A 22,199-nucleotide genomic window follows, 5' to 3' on the forward strand; every position below is an offset into this window, starting at 1 on the left:
AGAGGGATAGAGATACTAGTAGCTAATGGACAATTCAATTGATAACGAATACTGTTCAGAAATTCGATGGATTTCTAGAGTTCTCCTCTTGTAAACAGTGTGGGATGGATGCGGGCTGGTCTATAATCTGCATAATTCCAGTGACATGCTAGTGTATTGCAATCCTATTTTTTGCCACTAGTCAATATTTATACATCTCGTGAATTGCTAACGGCGAGGCCCAGGTATGTGAGATCATTAGCAAGCGATGATAACTCATCCGAGAAAATTCAATTTTAACTCGCCAATTGTTTTCGGCAATTATCATATATTTAGATACCATGTTGAGGTCTATAAGTTACTTAGTTACTACTCGCGCGTTGCTAACTAATCCATAACGTGAGTGGGATGACAATCATTTCTAGTTTGGGGCGAATCTGGTGACAGCTCGGCTTGGCAGTGACATACCATGATGGTTGAATCAGGGAGTGAGAAACGTTCCAAGGTTGGAACACTACTAGGAACCCAGCCCCACATAATTCGAGCAGATAATGGTCTCTCTAGTATATATTCAGACCCGAACTCTTCTAAATTGCGTTCTTGAAATGAAACTTTCTTTCCTTTCATGAGTTTACTGCCCACGCAAAACAGAATTTTACATATCTACCCCACTTTAGATTTCCACGCAATGAATTCGGAGGATACTTATAATTCTGTGCAAGAGCGTTATGCAGCTGTTGCGAACCAGGCCGAGCCCGATAATCAGAGGAAATACGAGCAAAAGGTAGCAACCGCATTTGGATATGACATCGAGGAATTACGCTCTATCCCCGACAACGCCAATCTAGGTGTCAGCTGTGGGAATCCATTGGCAACAGCAAACATTGTCTTGGTGAGAAATAGCTCGCGGCGATATCTTGGTGATTATATTAATATCGGCATATATAGGGCGAGACAGTCGTTGATTTAGGCAGTGGTGGGGGTATCGACGTTTTGCTAGCCGCGAAAAAAGTTGGACCGGAAGGAAAGGCGATTGGCATTGATATGACAAAGGTACGCCGACTATTCTCTAATCTTAGGAGCTTTTTTGCTGAGATTCAGCAGGACATGCTAGAATTGGCACGTCGAAACACGAGGAATGCTGGAGCTTCGAATGCAACCTTTATTGAGGCATTCATTACGTCTATTCCATTGTCTGCATCCACCGTTGACTGCATCATCAGTAACTGCGTCGTGAATCTGGTGCCGGAAGCCGAAAAGCCCCTTGTATTTCAAGAGATGTTTCGCCTGTTGAAGCCGGGGGGGCAGGGTTGCAATCAGCGACATTCTAGCAACTCAAGAGCTACCTGAAGACATCAAGAATGATCTTTCCTTGTATGTTGGCTGTATAGCTGGAGCTAGCCAGGTCATCGACTACGAACGATATTTACATGAGGCAGGATTTCGAGGTAACTGCCGAATCCATATCCAATTCTTATTTTTGCCTTGAATGGATCCAGGGCTGACATGACATTCAAAGATACGTTAATTCTGAACACTCACAGCGACCTGAATATTTACAAAGAAATGTGGCAAAGAGAAAGTCCCAATGGATCGGGCCCTCCAAGCTCATGCTGTGGTCCTGTCAAATCCAGCACATCTGAGCTACCGGATGTAGATTTCAACCTTTGGACTGGTGAGACAACCTGAAAATAGGTCAATGAAGATACACCGCTAACTACCCTGGTTGATTTTTCTCTGAAGGTTCCTTCAAGATCTTCGCCGTAAAGCCTGAGACGGACAGTTGAGAATTCCATGAATTGAGCCAAGGATTCCTGAAGCAATGAGAATACACCATTCAACATGGTCTGGAGTGCCATAGGATATTTAGCATTATGAGACAACATTATTTATTGAATGCCCAGATGGCCCATATATTGAGCTAAGGCGTAGTTATGCTGGTGATAGGATATCCTTTGTGCAACTCTCGAAGAGGTGCTAGTATTGTATCGCGTGGAAACTGGCTCAAAGCTCTGCCTGCCGAAGGGGAGAGAAAATATATGCTCTATCTTTATCATCAATGGAATGAGGTACTATCGCGGCGGCTGGATCACAATACTGTAATGTACTATTATTACCTTCCAATCTTAAGGATAGACGAGTCCGTGCAAAGAGAGTTGTTCATCGTTCAACCTCCAGCTTTCCCAAGGGGCTACATATCGAGGTAGAAGTCGAACACACACGGTTTACCAAAGTGATTTTGCGCTGCGATTGTCTATATTGCTATTTTCCATCTATTGTCTAAAATTTCCCGGATCACGAAACCGAATTAGCAGCGCTCGTGGCCTCTTTCAACCTTTTCTCCTCTCTTTCGCTGAATCTATCCCCAAAAAGATCGATGTGTGGTCGCATCAAGATTGTATATTTGACGAATTCTTCCATACAATCCACCAGGCGATCACGGTTACCACTAGGAATGAGCCGTTGATCTTCTGGTTGACCTTCATCTGGGAAATGGGTGTAGGCCCTCGGAATTGAGGATTGATTGGTGATGGTAAACATACGCATCCAGCGACCGAGAATACGCAAGGAGTTAACCGCATTGAAAGATTGCGATCCACCGCACACCTGGGCAATGGCAAGAGTTCGACCTTGAGTGGGACGGACGCTTCCAGTGCTTAGAGGGATCCAATCGATCTGGTTTTTGAACACCGCAGTCTAATGAGAAAGCACGAGAGAAGGAATTAGTACTGGTGATATCAACTCAAAACACAAAGTAGAAGGAAAATAATTACTAACCAAATTTCCATGCTGCTCAGGTGAGACCCAGACGTGCCCATCACTCCACTTACTCAATTCTCGAAGTTCCTGTACTTTGGCATGTCCATGGTCGGTATCGTTCTTCATTGGAAGACCTTCGGGATCAAAAATGCGCACATCGCACCCGAGTCGGAAAAGGATTCGAGAAGCTTCGAATGCAACTAGCCGCGAATACGATCTTTTCCGGAGGCTTCCATAGAGAACCAGCACCTTGAGCCTCTCGTTTCCATTTTGAATGACATTCTGGGAGATTTCCAGGGTAGTTGTCAACTCAAGGCCATTGACCCAGTCCTCTGCTGTCTCATTACCAAAAATGAATGGCCGGTACTTTTGGCGGATATCGGGGTCGTCTTCACTCGATTGTAACGCCAAAGTTCCGTGCGCAGAAGCTAGCGGGAGCTTCTCGGGAATTGTAGTTTTCCTGGTGTCGATTGCCACTGGCTGAGAAATCGCGGAAAATAACATCTTCGAATAGGTTTGGTGAGAAAGGAGCAGCCTTGAGTGAGGACTTATCCTTAATCTCGTCGCAATATTTGCCGTAGCCCAATGTGACCTTGTCCGGGTTACAAGTATCATAGCGCTAGGTTTAAAACAGAAAAACAGAGGAGCAAAAATGTTTGTATCTCTAGAAACAACGGCATGTCATCGGCGAATGATAATTGGATGCGCTAAACAGAGGACACTAGCCAATGAGGAATGGTATTGATTGCCCCGCAGTGATTCCTGAATGTGGTGACATGCCACTTTTCTGTGATTGGCTGCCGAATCCTGCGAGTCTTTCAATCGGCCATCAAATCAGTCATTTTAAAAGATCAGGTGGGGTAGGATGAGAAATCATAATAGTTACCCTAAGATTTCTTCTGTTTGGAAGTTTTCCCCACCGATTATGCCCAAGCCATGCTACTTGTCCCCGTAGCTGCCAGATCCTTTCCTACTGTGAGCTGCTCGAACAATTGACACCATGCCCCGACAGAAAACAAAAACAAAGGTCGGTGTTCAAATGGCTGATATTGCGAACTTCGATATACTATATTAGTATTGTTGCCGACTAACCATCCCTTCTCAGAGCGAGGATCTCGCACGAATTCGCCATAACCAACGACAGTCAAGGGCACGGCGGCAGGAATACATCCGAAGCCTCGAAAGCAGGATCCAAGAATGTGAACTTACACTTGCTTCGAACGAATTGCTTCATAAAACGACTGTGGGCAGATTAAAAGGCGAAAATGATTATATGGAATCTTTACTTGACGGCTTAGGCGTCATCCGGGGACTCCAGGATCGGTTCATAGATGACGATACTGGGAGCCGAACCCCCCGCTTTTCAACAGTAAACCTCTCTAAATACAAGTGAACAAGGTCCGGTCTGATTATTTCCTCTTTAATACAGGCCATGCCATCGCTGCCTACTTACTCTCCCAGTCCGACTTCGCTGGATGCTTTTAGTCACTTGTTCAGTGTAACAAGCCCAATAGGCTTCCCTGGACCAGAAGCCTCGCCATTTGCTGTTGAGTCTAACAGCTCACAGCATCTGGATGTTCTGCCCTTATCAGAAGTCGGCCATGCATCCAACAACTTGAACTTTCAAAGTCCAGATGAAACAAAGAGATTATGCGGTGATACGAACCAGAGCACGACAACTCTTTGTTCGGTAGCATTTCGATTAGTGGCCCAGTGTAACAGAAGAAACATGGATCTCAACATGGTATACATTCAGATGCAACATGGCTTTCACTGGGGAAGAACCCTGGTAGATGGCTGTAGGGTCGATAATCAAGTCCTTCTAGCTGTTTTAACTGATATATCTTAGTCTCCATGTCCTTTGATTCCATTCATTCTTCTTCCTAATGAGGCAGACCAGATTTTAATCGAGGAAAGAGCGAAACATGGGATGGTTATCGTCTTTCTTATCGAAATTGAAACTCGCAAGTAGGAAAAGAGGAAAATGGATAGTTATGTGCAATTTTATATCAATTGACGGAAATACAGGCCACCCCTCTTTAGTGGCTGCAATAATCGGACTATGTTCTAATGTATTGCAAGAATCTCGAGGGAAAGCCATAAGAAGTTAAAGTATTAGGGAGTTTAATTAGCTAGAGAGGTGGAAGACCGAGAACGAGAAAGGTCGCATTAATTATTGAATTGATGTTCGCCAGCCGAAAAGTAATTCTATATAACAAGACTTCGACTTAGTCGTATTGTACTCTTCACTACAGAGTGGCTTGGCCAGATATGGTTCATTAGTTCGATCATCAAAACATCAAGATATCCAGTAGAAGCCTAGGTAAAGCAATATGAACCCAGCAAAATGAACTGTAAAACAATCCGCTTCAAGCACCTACTACTAGGAATCATGATGGGCAACATCGATCATAGCAATACCACATCCACCACGAGTGTATCACTGCCTCTCCGGGAGCTCCTCGGGCTTCTGGTCACTATCACTGGCACTAGTGAGGCCAAGCTCGCTCTTCTCATGCACGCCATGGTCATTGGTATCCAAGCCCAGCTCGCGAGACTGTTGAGTGATCTCTTCAAAGCTAAGCTTGGGCAAGTCCTTGGCAACTTTCCATGGCATCTTTCCTTCGACATGGGCTTTGGCATAAACGATATCGATCTCCTCCAGCTCACGGCCAGCTGTTTCGACATAAAAGAAGAAGCCAAAGATCACACCCAAAAAGTTGAATAGAGCGAAGAAGAGATAGACTCCCCATGGACTCTGGCCAGCGAAAAGCGGAGTGAACATAACCACGGCGAAATTGCAGATCCAATTGGTGCAAGTCGAGGCCGATGCACCGATAGTGCGGGTACGGAGAGGGTTGATTTCCGGTGGGTAGATCCATGGCAGTGGTAGGAGAGTGAATGCAAAGAAAACGATGAAGAGGAAGATTCCAACAGCAGCACCCTTGGAGTTCTGCTCGGATTCTTTAATCAAGCAAGAGAAGGTGATGACAAAGCTTAGACCTTGGCCTAGGAAGCCAATTAAATAGAGATTTCGGCGTCCGACCTTTTCAATCATAAAAAAGGATGGGATAGTTGCGATAGCATAAACAGTTGCAAATACACCACCCATAATCAAAGAAAGTTCCTTCTCCATATGAAGATGCTCTTCAAAGAGAAGAGTTGAGTAGTAAATAGCAGCATTACAGCCAGTAAACTGCTGGAAAAACTGACCAGAGCAACCAATAAGGAGACGTTGGAATTCCTGCGTCTTACCAAATGTGAAGACGGTCTTCCAGTTTGACTGGGTGTTCTTCGATGATTCCACATCTTGTTTTAAGAAATTAAAATCACGAAGCACTTCATCGGAATCAGGGGAAGTTCCCTTAAGTTTGCCAAGAACTTCACAAGCTTCTTTGTCAAGTCCTCTCTTGACAAACCATGATGGGGAATCCGGGAGCATCAGGGCACCGGCGGCCACAATCAGTGCGAAGAATATTTGAAGGGCCACGGGAAATCGCCACTGAACAGATTCTGGGACATACGAGAGACCGAAGACTACCCAGTAGGCAATAAAGGTGCCACCAGCAATCATAGCGCCCTCGAAACAGACCAGGAAGCCACGGTTGTGGGCACCAGAGCATTCCGATTGCCATACCGGGATCGTGGCCGTGTTCAATCCATTTCCAACACCTGACACAACACGGCCAATGACGAATTGACCAACTTCCCATTTTCCAGTGAAGCAGAGTGTTGTGATCAGGGCGCCCAGGATCAAGATACTGGCACCCATACAGATCAGGCGAGTCCGACCAAGTCTGTCGCCGTAAAACATGGAGAACAAAGCGCCGAAGAAGCAGCCAAGCTCATAGCAAGAGGTGACAGCACCGCGAATGACATCGATGTAGTGTTTTTGAGATGCGGTCGCGTCGTCGGGCATTGCGAGAATAGGAAAGTTGGCGGTAAACTCTGTGCCGCTGAGGATGCCGGCCATCATGCCCTGGTTATAGCCGAAGAGCGAGAAACCAACGACAGCGGCGAAGGTGATGCTCAGCCGAAGTGGCCGGCCACTTAAGCCGCTGGTAGTCGTCCACATATTGATGGTAGACGCAGAGTCAAACCGTCAAAGTTGGGAAGAAGAGTGTTAGAGCGAGCTCTAGAGAAAGTAGTCAGAAAGAAAGAGAGCGTCGGGACAGAAATTCGCGCGGTCTTATAGGAAGCGCCCCCATGGGCCCCATGGGGCTTTTTTCAGGGCGCATCCAAGCTATACTGTAAATTGAATATCCGACGCCCACTTAAATCTTGGCCAGGCCCCAAGTTGGAAAGTCCAGCGAAGGCTCTCTAGTCGGGGAATGCTTTTACTTGGCGTTTGGCGGGGGCCCTTGGCACTTGGCGCATTGCATGGCGAATCTGAAACTAATTTCACGTGCGGATTGACAGGGGGGGTGTAGGATGCTACCATACAATACCGAGAAGATGGGGTAAAAGATGATGGTACGATACTAGGTGGACAGATGAAGACTATCAAAGGCTATCTACACATAAAGTGGCGGCGCGGGATGATTCTGGGACTGCTCGGTAGGATTGAACTTGGATTCAGCATGCAAATAGCGAAGTTCCTATATTGTCACTCTGTGGATACTTCTCTCTACGCGGTAGGCCCTTCCGACCCAGTGGTTTTATCCTTTTGGCCCGTGTCTTTGTTCTCCGAATCTTTTACATCTACTCCGTACCGAATGACTTATTCCGATCTATGTGCATCCCCCATATGATAGTTACCTGACAGGGATCCATCAAATATCCTACCTTAACCTCTCTTTTACGACGCGATATGCTTCCAACGTGCAATTGATTTGACTCTTGGAAATGTTCGGGGTATCATAAAAGCCATCGACACTTGATTTCAGCCACCGTATGCTTACCTGAAGCCGCCAAGGTCTTGTCGCCCAAACATGACGTCGAATTCTTTTCGCCAAGTTTCCAACTCCATTTTAGGCACAATAAGCCCCGATACTTACAATTTTTTTGACCAATGACACCCACATCCTTTGCGGCACACAGGGCTTGCATGCGGACGGAAGCCACCTGGGTTAGTTATCTTGTCGCGTCAAGCCGGCCTTCCGACCCCGTTATGAGGTAGGTGGACTCGGAGCCGAATCAGTACACTCTGTCCAGTCATTTGTATACTCTAGCAAGCACTATAATTTGAGTGCACCCCAGGAACCCATATTCCATGCTAAACGAACACTTTGGAGGGAAGCATGAACCAGCCATCCAAGGTGACCTACGACTCACTGTGACGATACCACCTACTATTCACAAAGTCGGCCACGACTCGATCCAATTTATGTTCATTCGCCCATGCACAATGCATTTGTAAAATCAGCATAGACATCAATAGGTGATGCTAAGAGTTCAGAGAGTTCATCTGATGGATGTGGTTTAATCTAATAATTGCCGTTGGTTGAAGAGCGAATAGTAAATTCTGAAATCAGGAACCAGGCCAGGATTTATCGTTTTCTCATTTTCTACCCCCCACGGGGAATCAGGGTACTGGTCAAAAAGCCCGAAAGAGCCCCGATCTTGCGAAACTCCACCACTAAGGATTGCCTTCCAAGAAGATAGCACACCCAGAGTCACTGGCAAAACTGCAGGTTTAGCGGGATACCCACATGCAACACAGACACAGAGAAACAGAAACGTCATTCTCTGGCACCAGGAGATGGTGGCAGAGGCGTAATTTCAGAATTGAAATGAGTGGACGGGAAATGCATGCCAATGTCGCTATACCGCTTGGCGATGGTGGCCAAGATCTGGGCTTTGGTTAGAATAAACGGGCCGTGAATCGCACAAGGCAGGAAAGTTCGCCGTACTTGCGGGAGGCAATTCTTGACTGAATACAACAGTCTGCCGATAAAACCAATTTCTGTGAAATGGAGATAGAGTTGAGCGGAAGTGAAGACTGGCGACACAATGCTCCACCAGGTAGCCGCAGATACAGTAGCTCGTAGCTAGGCCCCGAGGATCTGCCGATTTTCAAACGATGTTAGTCAAAAACCAAACCGCAGGTCGCATTGATGAGATAATTTTATCCGATACCGATCTCAATGGTATGTGCGTGTGCGTCTGTTATGCCGATAAGCATAGCGCCCTGATCCCCGCTTGCCCTAACTATGAATCGAACAAATCGAAATGAGGGATATTAAAATCCGCCCCCAGGAATAGCTGGAGATGAGTGATTGAATACAGAAAGTCAAGCGAAGGGGCGAAGGATTGTGGCTTAGCTATTGGCAAAACCCGCCTCGGTTGGAGTGCGGCTTGGCTGTGCTTAGGATAGGCGCCGAGCACGCCGAGCACGCCGAGAGTCTCGAGAAGCGCCACGGGCCTCCTTAGGGCGTTCCCTGGCGGGGGCGGGTGGTGGGGAGGACAGGCCCCCCGAGTGTCACCCGCCCATCCTTGGCAAGAAGGATCCATCGAGTAGTATTTGACTTGTTCATTCGGCGGATTTGGTTGAAGGCTTGGAGCACTTGGAGCATTTGTCGCCTTGGCCTGCGTATGCCGGGATCACTTTGGTAAATGAAAGTCTAATGCCTCGGGGAACCGAACTTAGGATTGCATATACTCTGTGGGAAAGTGTTCCGTAGCGTTGAGCATATCTGGGAAAATCTTCGGGAAAAATCGTGTTGACACATAAATACCCCAGGCATCAATCAGGCATCCAAATCGGCTTCCTCCGTTGCAGTCTCTCATTCGCATGCATTGACACTTTCATAATTCTGAGCAAGTGATTAGTAGTCCATTTCCCGCACTACCGAGTCATGTCTTGGGAAAACACCCTGGCGCCGAATGAGCCACGTCCTAAGAGCTGAAAGATGGATTCGCCGAATTGTCGAATGAGGACGGATTTTTCAAGGCATCAAAAATGTGAGGGATGTCAACGTGATGGTGAAGGTGCAAGGGAGAGTGAGTCAATGCCGGTGGCATTGTACTCGGATGCCACCTAGCTGCTTAAGAAAGAGCTCGAAGAAGATTTAATACCTAGGTAATAGTGATTCATTGGAAAAGCTCAGTTATATACAAGCCACGGCTCTGAAGCTCAAGTTGTGACCGCTGCGTAAATCTTTATACGAACGTTCGTGGGTATCAAGGACGCCAGCGTCCACTCTATATCGGCAAATGATGGCCGATCCCGTTCTCCGGGTCATCTTCATCCTCATCCTTATGTGCTAGGGGTCGATATGACTGATCTCTCTGGGATCTTCGGTATCGCGAAAACCTTGAAATGGCAAAATATAAACCAAGTGTCAGACAACAAAGGACAAAAAGCAGCACGATTGCAACACGCCAGGAATGTTTCAAAGTGGGACTTTTCTCCATGGCCTCAGTACTACCACGCTGCAAAACTTCCGTCATGCCGAGGACTGCGCCGTCAGATTTGAGCGCGACAACTCGGAAATATGAAGTGAAGTCAGAAGGGAAAGGAATCTCAGTCTCAAATCCAGAGCGCAAAATATCCCTGATCGTGCTGAATGTCATGTTGTTTAGGTCTGCACCATCCCATGCTTGGAATCGCCACGTTGCGACCTCGGTTGCGCCATTCCAGCTCACAAAAACACTTTCTCTCGTCATTGCAGCGTCCGGAACGGTATTAGGCATACCGATCCAGTTGCTCTTGAAGGAGCGATAGGAAACAATCCGGCCAAAGGTGAAGTAGGCCGATGCGCCGAAATGAACATCACATAGCACTGTGCCTTCTGGGGAGAACTCGGTGAAGGCAGCGCTGTGGCCCCACCCGACAAGAACGTTTCCATTGTCGAGGACCTGTAAATTTCCCTGGGATACGACCATGAGTTCTTGCGGGTGGTCGTAACTCGTCAAAACCTTGGCTTTTCTTGAGGGTATATCAAGTTCCAACAGGACTCCATGACTGACGGAAGACCTGTCAGATCCTTGGTTGGCTGCGTTATTGAATAATGTCAAAGTATTGGAGCTTTGCCAACGAGCATCGTGTTGCCACGCGAATTGGGTTGCAGCCCCATCCGATTCATCGAGAAATTCATTCTCCTTGCCTCCCAATGACCAAAGAACCTCACCAGTTATTCCGTCCACGCAGGTGACCGTGTGAGTGTGTCGTCCAGATACCAAATAGCGGCCGTGGTTATCTTTGTCGACACTGTTCATATGAAAGTAATCATAACCCAGTGTCCGTTCGTGTCCTTTCTCTCCAAGTGGCTCGTAACTGCTCTCAGGGAGATAGAAGCTGGATGAGCGCCACTGGAAGAGAAGCTCTCCAGTTTCAAGGTTGGTCTCCTGGATAATACCGTCGTAGAGCCATCCGAGTTTGGGCCCACCGACGGATGTCAGATCATACGGAATAGGCTCGTATGCTGTTATAAGAGCCGTGTTGTTGGATGTTATTTGGAAGTCGTGTAAATCACCCTCTATTTCTCCGGCGGGCGATACTATATAGCGAATTTTGTATGAAGAGTCCAACTGCCAATAGCAAAGAGATGTTAGCAACCCGTGTGGCAATACCAGATCTGGATGCTGATAAATGAGTAATTATTTCCATACCATATACCACGATCCACGGCCATGACCATCTTCCTCATCTCCTTGCCAATAAGTCAGATAATCTTGACCCTGATAGCTTTGAACTTTAAAATCTTGTGTTGTGCCCCAGTTGGGCTTCGTCCATATAAGCTCGCCCTTGGAATCTAAGATCATTGGACCGGGATGGACAACGGAATCGCCTCGTGGAGCTATAAAAGTATATCGTGGATCGCAATGTGCACCAGCGGGAGTAATCTCGATCACGGGAGATTCTTCGTTGAAGGAGACATAGTTTCGTGACGGCCCGAAGCCGTACCATCCCATATCATACCAGCTCAACCCGGCGCGGAATCGAAATCTTGCAAGTTGTGGCACGGCATATGTCCAAAAGAGTGCCAAAGCGCTGAGAGCTATCACCAGGGCAGGAATCCAACGCCGAAGGGAACACTTGCGGAAACGATCGCCCCGACCAAGCCAGGGACTCAGGAGGGAGACGGCGGATGATTTCCGCATGGACATTGGCGCATTGCGTTCCAGGAAAGGGGCGTTTCAGGGGAGAGTGAGGGCGTGAACAACAACCAAACGAGTACGAAAACAGAAGTAGGGAGGAGCGGAGCGGGCCATGACCCAGTCTTAAGAAAGCCTGCTTGGCTCTATAAAGGGATTATGCGTCCCTTGCCCAGAACCAAGGGCGATGTCATCGAGAAGGACGACCTCCTTACAGCACCCCGCAAGTAATCCATGGCCCCATCGCAACGTGGATAACCTCATAAAACAACACATGCTGATTCGGTATGGCATCATCAAATATCCTATATGCCAAGCCGTCAGTGGGTCTGAATTCCCTGTCGTCTTGCGTGTTTTTGTGAACGCGGCGGGAGAAATGGGACCTTTGCGCTTCAATGTCTTGGCCTTGCGAACACCCACATGGCACACAGCCATTCAGAGTTGGGGATCGCTGTTAGAATTGTGGGTGAAGCCCCATAGTCCTTGGTTTCTCCTCAAATCCGCCAGGGACGGACCACCTGCCCACGCGTCTACGGGCGCAGCTGGCATATTGTGGCGCCCGGCACAACGTCAGCGGGCCATTCAATAGCGATAGCCCGCGCGCAATGGCTATTGTGGTAGATCCCACTATTCTTTCTGTAGCGAGTGCCGATATCCGTGGGTTTTGAAACTCAAATGTGCCAATCATTGGCAAGAGTGGGCTCCATAGTCCCTCAGAGCGTTCATCGACAATTGAGATATTTCCTTATAATTATAATTATATCTTTAATTGACGATGTCAGATACAGATTGAGTATATAGTGGAGGTTTAGCTCAATGTCTAACTAGAAACGAAGACTCTTGGGGCTTTTCAGACACTCAAAGTAGAGGTTGAGACGAGTGCCGAATCCATTACCCGTTGAAGAAGTGGAGTCTGGGCTGTGTCGAACAATTCGCTGCACAAATCTTATCATCGGAGTTTCACTCTGGTTTTGCTCCGACTCGGCCTTAAGAGCCAAAGTAAGCTAGACGGAACAGGGATTCATGGATGCACCCTGGTACGAGTACGAGTTATATTCGTCACCTCGCCGTTGGCGTTGACTTGAGTAGCATGCAAGCAGAGCTAACAGAACTAGTAAATTCCGACAACCAAGATTAGCTGCCTAAAACTATGGTACGCTGTAGGAGTAGGAGTTGCTGGCCCTAATGTAGCTCTAGAGTACAGTAAATGTCAAATTAACTACCTCATTTAGTTAGAAATCAAAGTTTGTCAAGTCTCATTACTTTAAAGTCAACCCAATAAATCTTTTTACCGCACACGGTGGAAATTTGCCATACCAATGCAGATTATACACGATCAATGAGGCACTATAATACCGCCTCATGATGAATAACTACCCCTGGTGCCAAAGGACTAGGAGATATCCGATCATCTCTAGTAAGTATTCCACTACTCTGGCGATTTCAACCGGTCGGAACACCGCTTTTCGGTTACTAAGATGGATGTTCGTGTTGTAAATTCATTTAAGATGGGCAATTTTGGAGTCGGTGGATTCAAAGTGTTCATCTTTCCCCAATAGCGATGCCGCGAAAGCTTGAACAGGCTCCAATTCCGGGTATTTCTGAGATACATATAAGCTAATTTCCGTCAGTCATTCCGATTCATCTTTAAGCGGAAAGCCGGTTTTACTGTTGTTGAAAATAGAAATTCCGGTGTTGGTATGGGGGTAGAACAACACCAGAAAACGGCATCAAATTCTCTGAGCGAGGCCCGGTTTATCAACCATGTAAGCACATCGCCACTGAAATTTATGGTCCTCACGGCAATCATATTTTTGACAAGATTTCCCCCTCGTAATCCTGTGCGACCGTCACAAAACTAAAGCCGGGGCCTTTTTCGGCTCGAGTAGCTCGGAGCATGAACCTTAGCATTATGGCTTTCCACTACCCAACGCCATCAAGCTTATGATCAGAAACACTTAGTTAACATCTAGGTCATATGCAGGAACGGCGAGATATTCCTGAGTCACGTTCCATCGGCACTAAATCGCAATCTCGGATTGTGTATATCTCCATCTGGCTAGTTTCGAGTAATACTCTTTTTTTGAAGTAGTCAGAAACGACCGTCCAAGAAATGTCAGGGTCAAATATGGATCGAGAGACAAAAATCTAGTATTAGTGTCTCAGTTTATGGTGTGATAAGCTATGTTCAAGTTGGCCAATTGAAAGTCTCGTGCTCTTGCATACTATGTCAAAGCGATACCATGGTGCTAAATCATTGAGGAGAAAGTCCGAACCCGCTGTATACTAGCATTCTGTCCACTAACATTCTAGAAATTTATTTATTTTGGTCCAAAACACCTCCGAATCGCTATCTACTATTTTATGAATTTGAAGTTTTACAGGATTCGAAAGAGGCCGAAAACTCCATTGAATGTCCCGAGTTCTCGAGTCGCAGATGGGTTCAAGTTATATGGATATAAATGACCCAGGTTGTGCAGGTCGTTTAATACTACTGCTACCATTGACCTGGGCACCTGGGCAGGGCTTTGCAGGTTCCAAGCTTGGAACTTGAACTTGAAGTTCAACCAACTTGAAGTTCCATGGTTCCAAGGTTGGAAATTCAAGTTGACGCCCGTTCACTAATGACCTTGGAAGGTTAGTACAGTGGCGTTTCAAAAGTTTGAAAACCCTTGTTGACTGTTTTTGTCTCCGCCTTCTAATCGCAGTCTAGTAGCTACTTGAGACGGAATAGATTGGCCTAACTAATCCATCTTAGGTAGCTATTAGTTTCTCATTAGAAGGCGGTCTATAATGGTGGGCAATATGGGATTTCAAACTTTTGCAACGCTACTGTATGTAACTTGAGATGCTGAGATCCCCTAATACTAGTACTTCCGAATCTCTTCTCCAAGAAGCGAGGCGAGATAAACATGGCATGTGGGTGGAATGCTGTAGAAGTGACTAATTTGCGGCCAAGCAAAGTAAGCAAGGCAACTTGAAGCAAACTGGAGGGGATCTGCCAAGGTATGTGCAAGTATATAAGTGCCACGGACTGGAAATAACTAGGAAACGCGAGGAATGATCTCTCACGATTGACACATTCACTACGGAGTAGAAACGCCTCCTCTACCATTTGCCTTTTATCGCGAAACTATTGTAGCACAGGAGGACGCGAAGTGGAATTTCTGAATCATGATTAATCATTGAATTAATCTAAGAACCTTGCCCATTTTTGAGATATTGCGCCACTTGGCGTTTTAAAAGTTGAGTCGTGAGCATCTCTGGCTCCACCAACCACCTGGGTAAGATCGAGGTGGAGACGTCTTAATCAACTTCGCATTCTCGTCGGCTAGAGCGAGCTGCCGCGAACCGGTCGCTACACAGACCCTCCGCAAGACCCACGATTTCAAGGCCAGAAGCATCCAACGAGACGAGCTATGGAGTTTCAGGTAGAATCGTGGAGTCGCTCAACGGTTCGTGCCGCCTTCCAGGATCAATAAAAATCACTCTCGCCAGGGAGAATGTTTCCACTCTTGCCCAGAGCTCCGCGATGTGTACCAAGATTGCGCCGATCACACCGTGTCTGGGCCGAGGATATGTGTACGTGCAGTACCCCTTAGCGGCGCCACCGAAGTGCCCAGGTGTGATCTCAAAGTCCCGACCCATCAGAGTTCAAATGCATGCAATGCGCTCTTCGCGCTCGAGTGGATTTTGAAGGATGCAAGAGATGATGGAAGAGGGGTCTCCAGGGCTTGGATTAAGGTCAAGGTGTACATCCCCTCCATGCAGTCCAAGATAGAATGACTCCCGGATCGCGTGCGTTGTCGAGTCATATCCCTTTGATATTCTGGAAACATGCAGGAAAAAAAGACCCTTCCACCACCGAACTTCATTCGGAAGGTCCGCGATCCACATCCCTATGCAAACTAGGTCTCAAGGTCCAGCAACTTGACTCTTCTGGTGTCATGGCGTGCGCTAGTGCCGCCAGCTGCAGGCATCGTCGCATTACTAGTAGGCGCTAGAACGGCATGACGCAGATCCGAGGATACCCTCGAGAAGTCGAGAGTCAAAGCTGGTGGGTGAAAGAGGTGAAAGAGGGATCCAAGAACCACTCAGTATGTGGCGATAATTAAATAGACTTCGTGGGCTCCTCTTTACTCCACCGCGTGCCTTCGGCTCGTCGTGATTGGCTTCGCGCCCAGACGGAGAAGAACCCCCTGGCCTTCGTCTCCCCACGGATCTGCGATTTTTTTTGCCATCTCCTTTGTTCCTGCGATCGCAGTGTGTTCTGCCTTTCCACGCCTAGCAGTCATGTCGAGTGTAGACAAGGAGATCGTCAGCCATGAGGTCGGCTTGGATCAAAGCCTACAGGATGATCGCGATATGGAGCGACTGGGCAAGTCCCAGCAGTTGAAGGTCAGTTGAAGCGGGCGATGCGGGGGAGCACCGCGATAGCTTGAAGCATATGGTTACTGACTGGCAATACGAGTAGCGAAACTTCAAGTTTTACTCCATCTTAGGATTCACTACGACTTTAATGGCGAGTTGGGAGTCGATTCTACTGTGAGCCCATCCGATCCGACTGGTCGCAAACGAGCCCCCTTGCCGACTGACACACCCTGCGCAGCACGAGTACCTATGGCCTTATAGATGGAGGCCGCGCCGGCATGATCTATGTCTATATCGCGTCGTTTGTGGGGTTCTTCGCCTCTGTGATCTCCATGGCGGAGATTGCTTCCATGTACGTATCGCAGGAAATTGCTATTCGATGCGCCATGCGCCCGGACTGATGAGTCTAACTATTCGCCAGCTCGCCGACTTCTGGTGGACAGTACCATTGGGTCAGTGAATTTGCTGCCCCGAGATTCCAGCGATTCCTGAGTTATCTCACCGGTAAGAATATCATCGAAGGGTGCGAATGCTAGTTTGCATGCTGACCCTATCGATTTTAGGATGGCTCTCGGTTCTGGGATGGCAAGCTGCCTTTGCTAGTATCTGCTTCCTTTGTGGAACTTTGATCCAGGGATTACTCGTTTTCAACTATTCCGACGACTCGGGATATGTTTACGGCTTCGAGCGCTGGCACGGCACTCTCCTCACGATCGCAATCGCGGCTGTCGGAACACTGATCAATACACTTGGCGCTCAATTGCTGGCTCCTCTTGAAGGAGTTATTCTCTTTCTTCACCTTGGAGGATTCCTTGCGGTTCTGGTTCCTCTCTGGGCGATGGGCCCTGGAAAGGCTCCTGACTCTGCAGTCTGGACTGAGTTCTCCAACTTTGGAGGATGGTCAGGTATGGGCCTTGCCTGTCTCGTTGGCCAGCTCACTCCTCTCTTCTCATGGACAGGTCCTGATGCTGCTACTCACATGGCCGAGGAGGTCCAAAATGCTGCCTTCGTTGTGCCCTGGTGTATGGTCTCAACCGCACTCATCAACGGCGGATTGGGTTTCATCATGCTTGTCACTCTTCTCTATAACATGGGCAACATCCAGGATGTCATTTCCCCTGCTAGCGGATTTTCCTTCCTCCCCGCTGTTCAACATGCCACTGGCTCAACAGCCGCCGCAAATGGAGTCGCTGCGATTATTCTCGTTATGGAGGTCTGCAGTGCCATCAGTATTCTTGCTACCGCGTCTCGCCAAACCTTTGCATTTGCTCGCGACAATGCCCTGCCGTTCTCCGGCGCTCTTGCGCATGTGAACAAGAGGTTTCACATTCCTATTACGTCTGTATTGGTCTCAACGATGATCACTGTGCTGCTCTGCCTAATCAATATTGGCTCGACCGCTGCGTTCAACGCCGTCGCGTCGGTAATGATTGCGGCTCTCTTTACGACTTATATCCTGTCGATCGGCGCATTTATTCGCGCTCGTTTACTTCCAGGTGGTATCCCACCTGCACGATTTCGCTAGGGAAATTCGGATTGGCCATTAACGTTTTCTCGGTCGCATATCTCATTTTCGCCATTACCTTTACATTCTTCCCCACTGCGGCCAACCCAACGCCAGTTGATATGAACTGGTCGATTTTGGTATTTGGAGTTGTCGTTATCTTTGCCTGTGTGCAATATTTCCTCCATGGCCGCCGGATTTACCAAGCGCCTATCACCCAGGTCCGCAAGAACGAGTAAACTAGCTCTATATTTTACTTAATGTACGGCGGAACCGCAATTTTAGGAATTTCGACTCATGGTTTTTTTTGTCTCCAGATCTTATGTTTAATTAGCTATGGGCAGGGCCAAGTACATACTATGCCATCTAATTAACTTCCGTGGATATACTCTTGGCTTGCGGACATGGGCATTCAACACAACATAATTGCAAACAAATTTCAATTGAGACAATTAGTTGCAAGGTTTAAAATGTCGTCTAGTCCCTCCGCATAGTCTACCCCAAACGGCATCAAAAGATCGGTATTCGGTATCCCACTTAACTCATGGTTTATCATGTCCGGCCAATTACCACACCCCAATGTCCTGGTGCTGGGATCCACCGGAGGAATATCGGGTGAGTCTCCGGATAGGCCACTCTGGTCTTGTTTATAGAATGTTTGAATTATGGAGGCAATGTTCAAGCCCATGCCTGCTCTATGAAACGCTCGTGCTTCGTGCGAATCGGGTGAACCAGACCGCCTCTCCTCGGCCTGGAGCATCGCTTTAATTAATGGCACGCCACGACGAGCAATCATGTCCGAATCACAATGGGAAAGAATTGCAATGCCATCTTCAACAAACTGTCGATTTTGTGATGACTGGCTATCTGTCGTAGGCCGATGAAACATATCTAGACAAAGAATTATCTATAAGAATGGTTAGTATTGTTATACTTGATCATAACTACCAAATCAGCACTTACACTTGCAGTTACGCCAAATGCTTGATGTATCCACAAAACTGGCCCATTATCAAGTGTGGCCTCCTTCTGTTCTTTAATGATGGTGCGGGAAGCAGCAACACAGGTTTTTCGAGTGAATTCAAACATCGGATTTACAAAGCTCAGGCTCAGGAATTTTCGATGAATCATGATCACCTTGTGAGCCGAGCTGATGGCCAAGCTTCGTCTCGCCCAGGGAACATAGCTTGGCCAAGAGGGATCCAGAGGGACATTTTGTAAGTAACGAGGAAGATGTTGCGTAGCCAGTGTGCGTAATCGCCGATCGTACTTGAGAACCTCTTCGTATCGCGTATACAAAGTATTAGAAGAAGTGAAGTCATCGTAGAGGCCTGGCATCAGATATGCGATGTTATAAAAAAGGCGGGAGTAGCCTGTAACAGTCGGCTGGTCTTCTGAAATGGGAATAAGTTGATTGTCACAATTTCCAGGTCTCTCAGTATTAAAGCACTTTCGGTGAATCAGATAACTTTCGGTGTAGGGAATGGAGAACCAGTCCTGAATACACAGCTGGCACCATATACGACGGCCGATTTCCTGGTTTAATGGATGACAAGACTTGGACTCCTGATCCGCATCGAGCTGATGCAGCCCAAGACCTTGTGCAATCCTGATAGCAGCGGCCAGAAGTACTGAGAAGCTATTGGATTTCCCAAGCATGTGAGCAGATATAGTTAGCGTCGCGATGGCCTGGACAGCATATACAGAGTGACAAGCCATATAATTTGCTTGATGAAGACAAGCAACGGAGGCCTTGAGCCATCGATGTGATAAAGCTCTCTTCTCCTGATCACGAAATCCCCAAGCTTGAGTGGTGGCCGTGGGAGCACTGGCTATTGATCCAGTGAGTACGGCGAAGAGAAGTGACATCCACTGTAAATCAACACCAGATCCATCAATGCGTCCGCCTGCCCGAGCATAGAAATCTTCTAGCTCTTGGAGAAACGTCGTTGCGTGAATTGATCCATGATACCATAGCAGACACTCGCAGTGATAAGTGACGAGCTTGTGGACTTTCTGTTTAATCGGCAGCAATAGCTCGCAGAAACTCATCATTGAGAGACCCGAAGCGTGCAAGCCGTTCCAATCATCCTCAATGGGTAAATCCCCGGGCGAATGAGGCATGTCGTTTCTTTTTGCAATTTCATCTTGGTAGGAAGGGTCTTTGCGACGGCCCCAGGCGAGAAACTCCAGGATTGTTGCTGCATCTTCAACCTCGTTTGGTGTTTGAATGGAACTAGCTTGACTAGAGTCTGATACAGATCCAGCAATAGGATGATATACTAGAGAATTTGCGGGAGAGTATGTCGTGCTACTGAAATGGCACGAGGGCGTTGGTGTTCGTGCTTGGGCGGCGGCCTCGCTAGCCTCTCTGAGTTCGGCCTCGAGACAATGAATCTTGGATTTCAGCCCGTCGATAATCTTAGATGCTTCAGAGTTTGATTGGGCGAGCAGGGAAGTCTCAGCCTGCGTGTCAAGTCGAGCCACTTCCAGGCTCGGGGAGTCCCGCGCCTGAGCACGAGAGCATCGTGTGCCCTTCCGGGTACAGTTGCGACAGGGGACGGTCTTGTCACATTTAATTTTGCGACGAGTGCACTCGACGCAAGCTAGTCGTTTGCGCTGAATACCAGAACTCATGTGTGCAATAGAGTTGTCTAGAAGTGAATGTTGTAACTGTCAGCTAGTTAGTCTGCATGGTTGACTAGCATCCCTTATCTGCGGAGACGAGCGACCAGTTAGTTTTACGGCATTACACAGCCACCTTATCGTCTATTAACTACTGGACCGTCCATCACCAGTGAAAGAAAGTCCTTGCATTTATTATGATTGAAAAAAAAAATCAGGTGCCTTGTGCGGTAATGGGGTAGATTTACTGTAACATGCTAAGACCTTTTCCGATCGCCACTCTAAAACAAACACCGAAAAAAGACATGAACGAAGCTACTAGTAGATACTACATAGTACTCTTCAGCCGTAGCGAGAGATGATAAATTAAGTAAATAATGGCCGAATGACGAAAAATATACCTAGAGACTGCGAGGCTTTGCACGGCCGATTCCAAAGTATGGGCGTTGAGCAGCTGAATCACAGGGGAAAGGAGATGTTGGAAATTGAAGAGACCCCATTTTCATATGAAAATGAATCTAGGATCTTCATACACGAATTTGATACGTACTTTATGATAGAATTCCTGTTTGTCTCGATCGCGAGCTCGGCGAGCCCCGTCTCCACGCTCTGCAATATGCTCGGCCGGGGCCTCGACCGAGGCCTCGGCCGAGCTTTCAAGATAAGTATCATCGAAGTCGAAAGCCACTGGGCTGCATGATATTCCCTTGAACATGGTTGTACAACCCTTCTCTATTTAACTCCGACTAAACAATTCTACTCAGAATCATCGAACAATACACTAAGCGCAACCTGTCCAAGAGTCAACAATAGCAGGCAGCATGACCCATACACAATACGTCGATCGCCCGATACCCCAAATCTCTCTAGCAGACTTTGAGAGACGAATCGATCAAATCACGAATGAATTAATCGATGCCGCTGAAAATGTCGGCTTCTTCACTCTAGTCGACCATGGCCTATCGAAAGAAGATATCGAAGCCATTTTCACGACCTCTAAGAGCTTCTTCGACTTACCCGATCCCGCGAAAACAACCGTTCCGTGGAATGCAAACAACGTTGGATGGGAGAAGAACTCACAGGTTCGGCCCTCGACCGGGAAACCCGACAGCAAAGAGTCATACCAATTGCAATTTGGGGATAACATGAAGGGGCTATGGGTTGCAGACGAGCATCTACCAGAGTTTCAAACTACTGCTCTGGCTTTCATGCATCGGGTGCAGGAAATTTCGGAGTGTCTCATGCGGTGCTTTGCACGCGGACTGGGGTTCCCCGAAGACTTCTTTGTCAAATGCCACGATATCACGCGAGGGGACTCTCAAACCACTATGCGACTACTTCATTACTTCGCACTGCCGGAGGAATCGAATGGCAAGGAGTATCATCGCGCGGGGGCACATGCAGATTGGGACTTTCTGACGCTACTGTTCCAGAAAGAGGGACAGAGTGGACTGGAGATTTGCCCTGGGCGCGAGGTGGTAACCGAATTTGGGATTGGGGATGAATGGACCAGAGTGGAGGCAAAGACCGGGGAGATCGTGTGCAATATTGGGGACTTACTCATGTCCTGGTCAGACGATCGGTTTAAGTCGACATTTCACCGGGTAAAGGCACCATGTGAGCCTGGCGACTATTTTGGGGATCGTTATAGCATTGCATATTTCAATCAGCCTTGCAGGGATGCCCTGATTCAAGGACCGCTGAAGAAATATCCAATGGTAACTGGGGCTCAGTTTACCGAGAGTGCGATGAAGAGGAATTTTGCCGCGTTGCAGGAGAAGTTGAAGACCGTTGCGGCAGCATAGGGTCAGGCGCAGACGCAGGGCTAATCGATGGGCTTTTCGCATAAGGGTAACCGAGGGCACTAGTTGTTAGGTATTGTATATAGGCATGGGGAAATTCGGGGCATCCATAGTAGATA

General features: G+C 47.6%; 8 protein-coding genes across 8 annotated transcripts; 3 read left to right on the plus strand and 5 right to left on the minus strand.

Annotated features, from left to right (window-relative positions):
• Positions 1 to 667: 667 nt before the first annotated feature.
• On the plus strand, positions 668 to 1,668 carry N7481_013275 (uncharacterized protein; the record flags this gene model as incomplete). The annotated part of the gene is made up of 5 exons (XM_057272494.1): positions 668 to 871; positions 928 to 1,032; positions 1,084 to 1,288; positions 1,311 to 1,427; positions 1,499 to 1,668. 5 exons carry the CDS (start codon positions 668 to 670, stop codon positions 1,666 to 1,668), a joined length of 801 nt encoding a protein of 266 aa, XP_057116682.1.
• A 606-nt stretch (positions 1,669 to 2,274) lies between these two features.
• Positions 2,275 to 3,243, minus strand: N7481_013276 (uncharacterized protein; the record flags this gene model as incomplete). Its single annotated transcript, XM_057272495.1, has 2 exons — positions 2,275 to 2,676; positions 2,758 to 3,243. 2 exons carry the CDS (start codon positions 3,241 to 3,243, stop codon positions 2,275 to 2,277), a joined length of 888 nt encoding a protein of 295 aa, XP_057116683.1.
• Positions 3,244 to 5,179: 1,936 nt separating this feature from the next.
• Positions 5,180 to 6,814, minus strand: mfsA (glucose-inactivated glycerol proton symporter STL1; the record flags this gene model as incomplete). Its single annotated transcript, XM_057272496.1, has 1 exon — positions 5,180 to 6,814. The coding sequence occupies one exon, from the start codon at positions 6,812 to 6,814 to the stop codon at positions 5,180 to 5,182; it is 1,635 nt and encodes a 544-aa protein (XP_057116684.1).
• A 3,068-nt stretch (positions 6,815 to 9,882) lies between these two features.
• Positions 9,883 to 11,790, minus strand: N7481_013278 (arylsulfotransferase family protein; the record flags this gene model as incomplete). The annotated part of the gene is made up of 2 exons (XM_057272497.1): positions 9,883 to 11,211; positions 11,293 to 11,790. The coding sequence occupies 2 exons, from the start codon at positions 11,788 to 11,790 to the stop codon at positions 9,883 to 9,885; spliced, it is 1,827 nt and encodes a 608-aa protein (XP_057116685.1).
• Positions 11,791 to 16,071: 4,281 nt separating this feature from the next.
• On the plus strand, positions 16,072 to 17,892 carry N7481_013279 (uncharacterized protein; the record flags this gene model as incomplete). Its single annotated transcript, XM_057272498.1, has 6 exons — positions 16,072 to 16,176; positions 16,253 to 16,323; positions 16,388 to 16,501; positions 16,571 to 16,653; positions 16,713 to 17,648; positions 17,675 to 17,892. 6 exons carry the CDS (start codon positions 16,072 to 16,074, stop codon positions 17,890 to 17,892), a joined length of 1,527 nt encoding a protein of 508 aa, XP_057116686.1.
• Positions 17,893 to 18,092: 200 nt separating this feature from the next.
• Positions 18,093 to 20,290, minus strand: N7481_013280 (Zn(II)2Cys6 transcription factor; the record flags this gene model as incomplete). Its single annotated transcript, XM_057272499.1, has 2 exons — positions 18,093 to 18,560; positions 18,617 to 20,290. 2 exons carry the CDS (start codon positions 20,288 to 20,290, stop codon positions 18,093 to 18,095), a joined length of 2,142 nt encoding a protein of 713 aa, XP_057116687.1.
• Positions 20,291 to 20,780: 490 nt separating this feature from the next.
• On the minus strand, positions 20,781 to 20,993 carry N7481_013281 (uncharacterized protein; the record flags this gene model as incomplete). Its single annotated transcript, XM_057272500.1, has 1 exon — positions 20,781 to 20,993. One exon carries the CDS (start codon positions 20,991 to 20,993, stop codon positions 20,781 to 20,783), a length of 213 nt encoding a protein of 70 aa, XP_057116688.1.
• A 106-nt stretch (positions 20,994 to 21,099) lies between these two features.
• Positions 21,100 to 22,083, plus strand: N7481_013282 (uncharacterized protein; the record flags this gene model as incomplete). Its single annotated transcript, XM_057272501.1, has 1 exon — positions 21,100 to 22,083. One exon carries the CDS (start codon positions 21,100 to 21,102, stop codon positions 22,081 to 22,083), a length of 984 nt encoding a protein of 327 aa, XP_057116689.1.
• Between the last annotated feature and the right edge of the window lie 116 nt (positions 22,084 to 22,199).

Source organism: Penicillium waksmanii (genome assembly GCF_028829765.1).
Source record: "Penicillium waksmanii strain IBT 27052 chromosome Unknown utg000010l:1.0-3698451.0:1.0-3701458.0, whole genome shotgun sequence".
Taxonomy (NCBI): domain Eukaryota; kingdom Fungi; phylum Ascomycota; class Eurotiomycetes; order Eurotiales; family Aspergillaceae; genus Penicillium; species Penicillium waksmanii.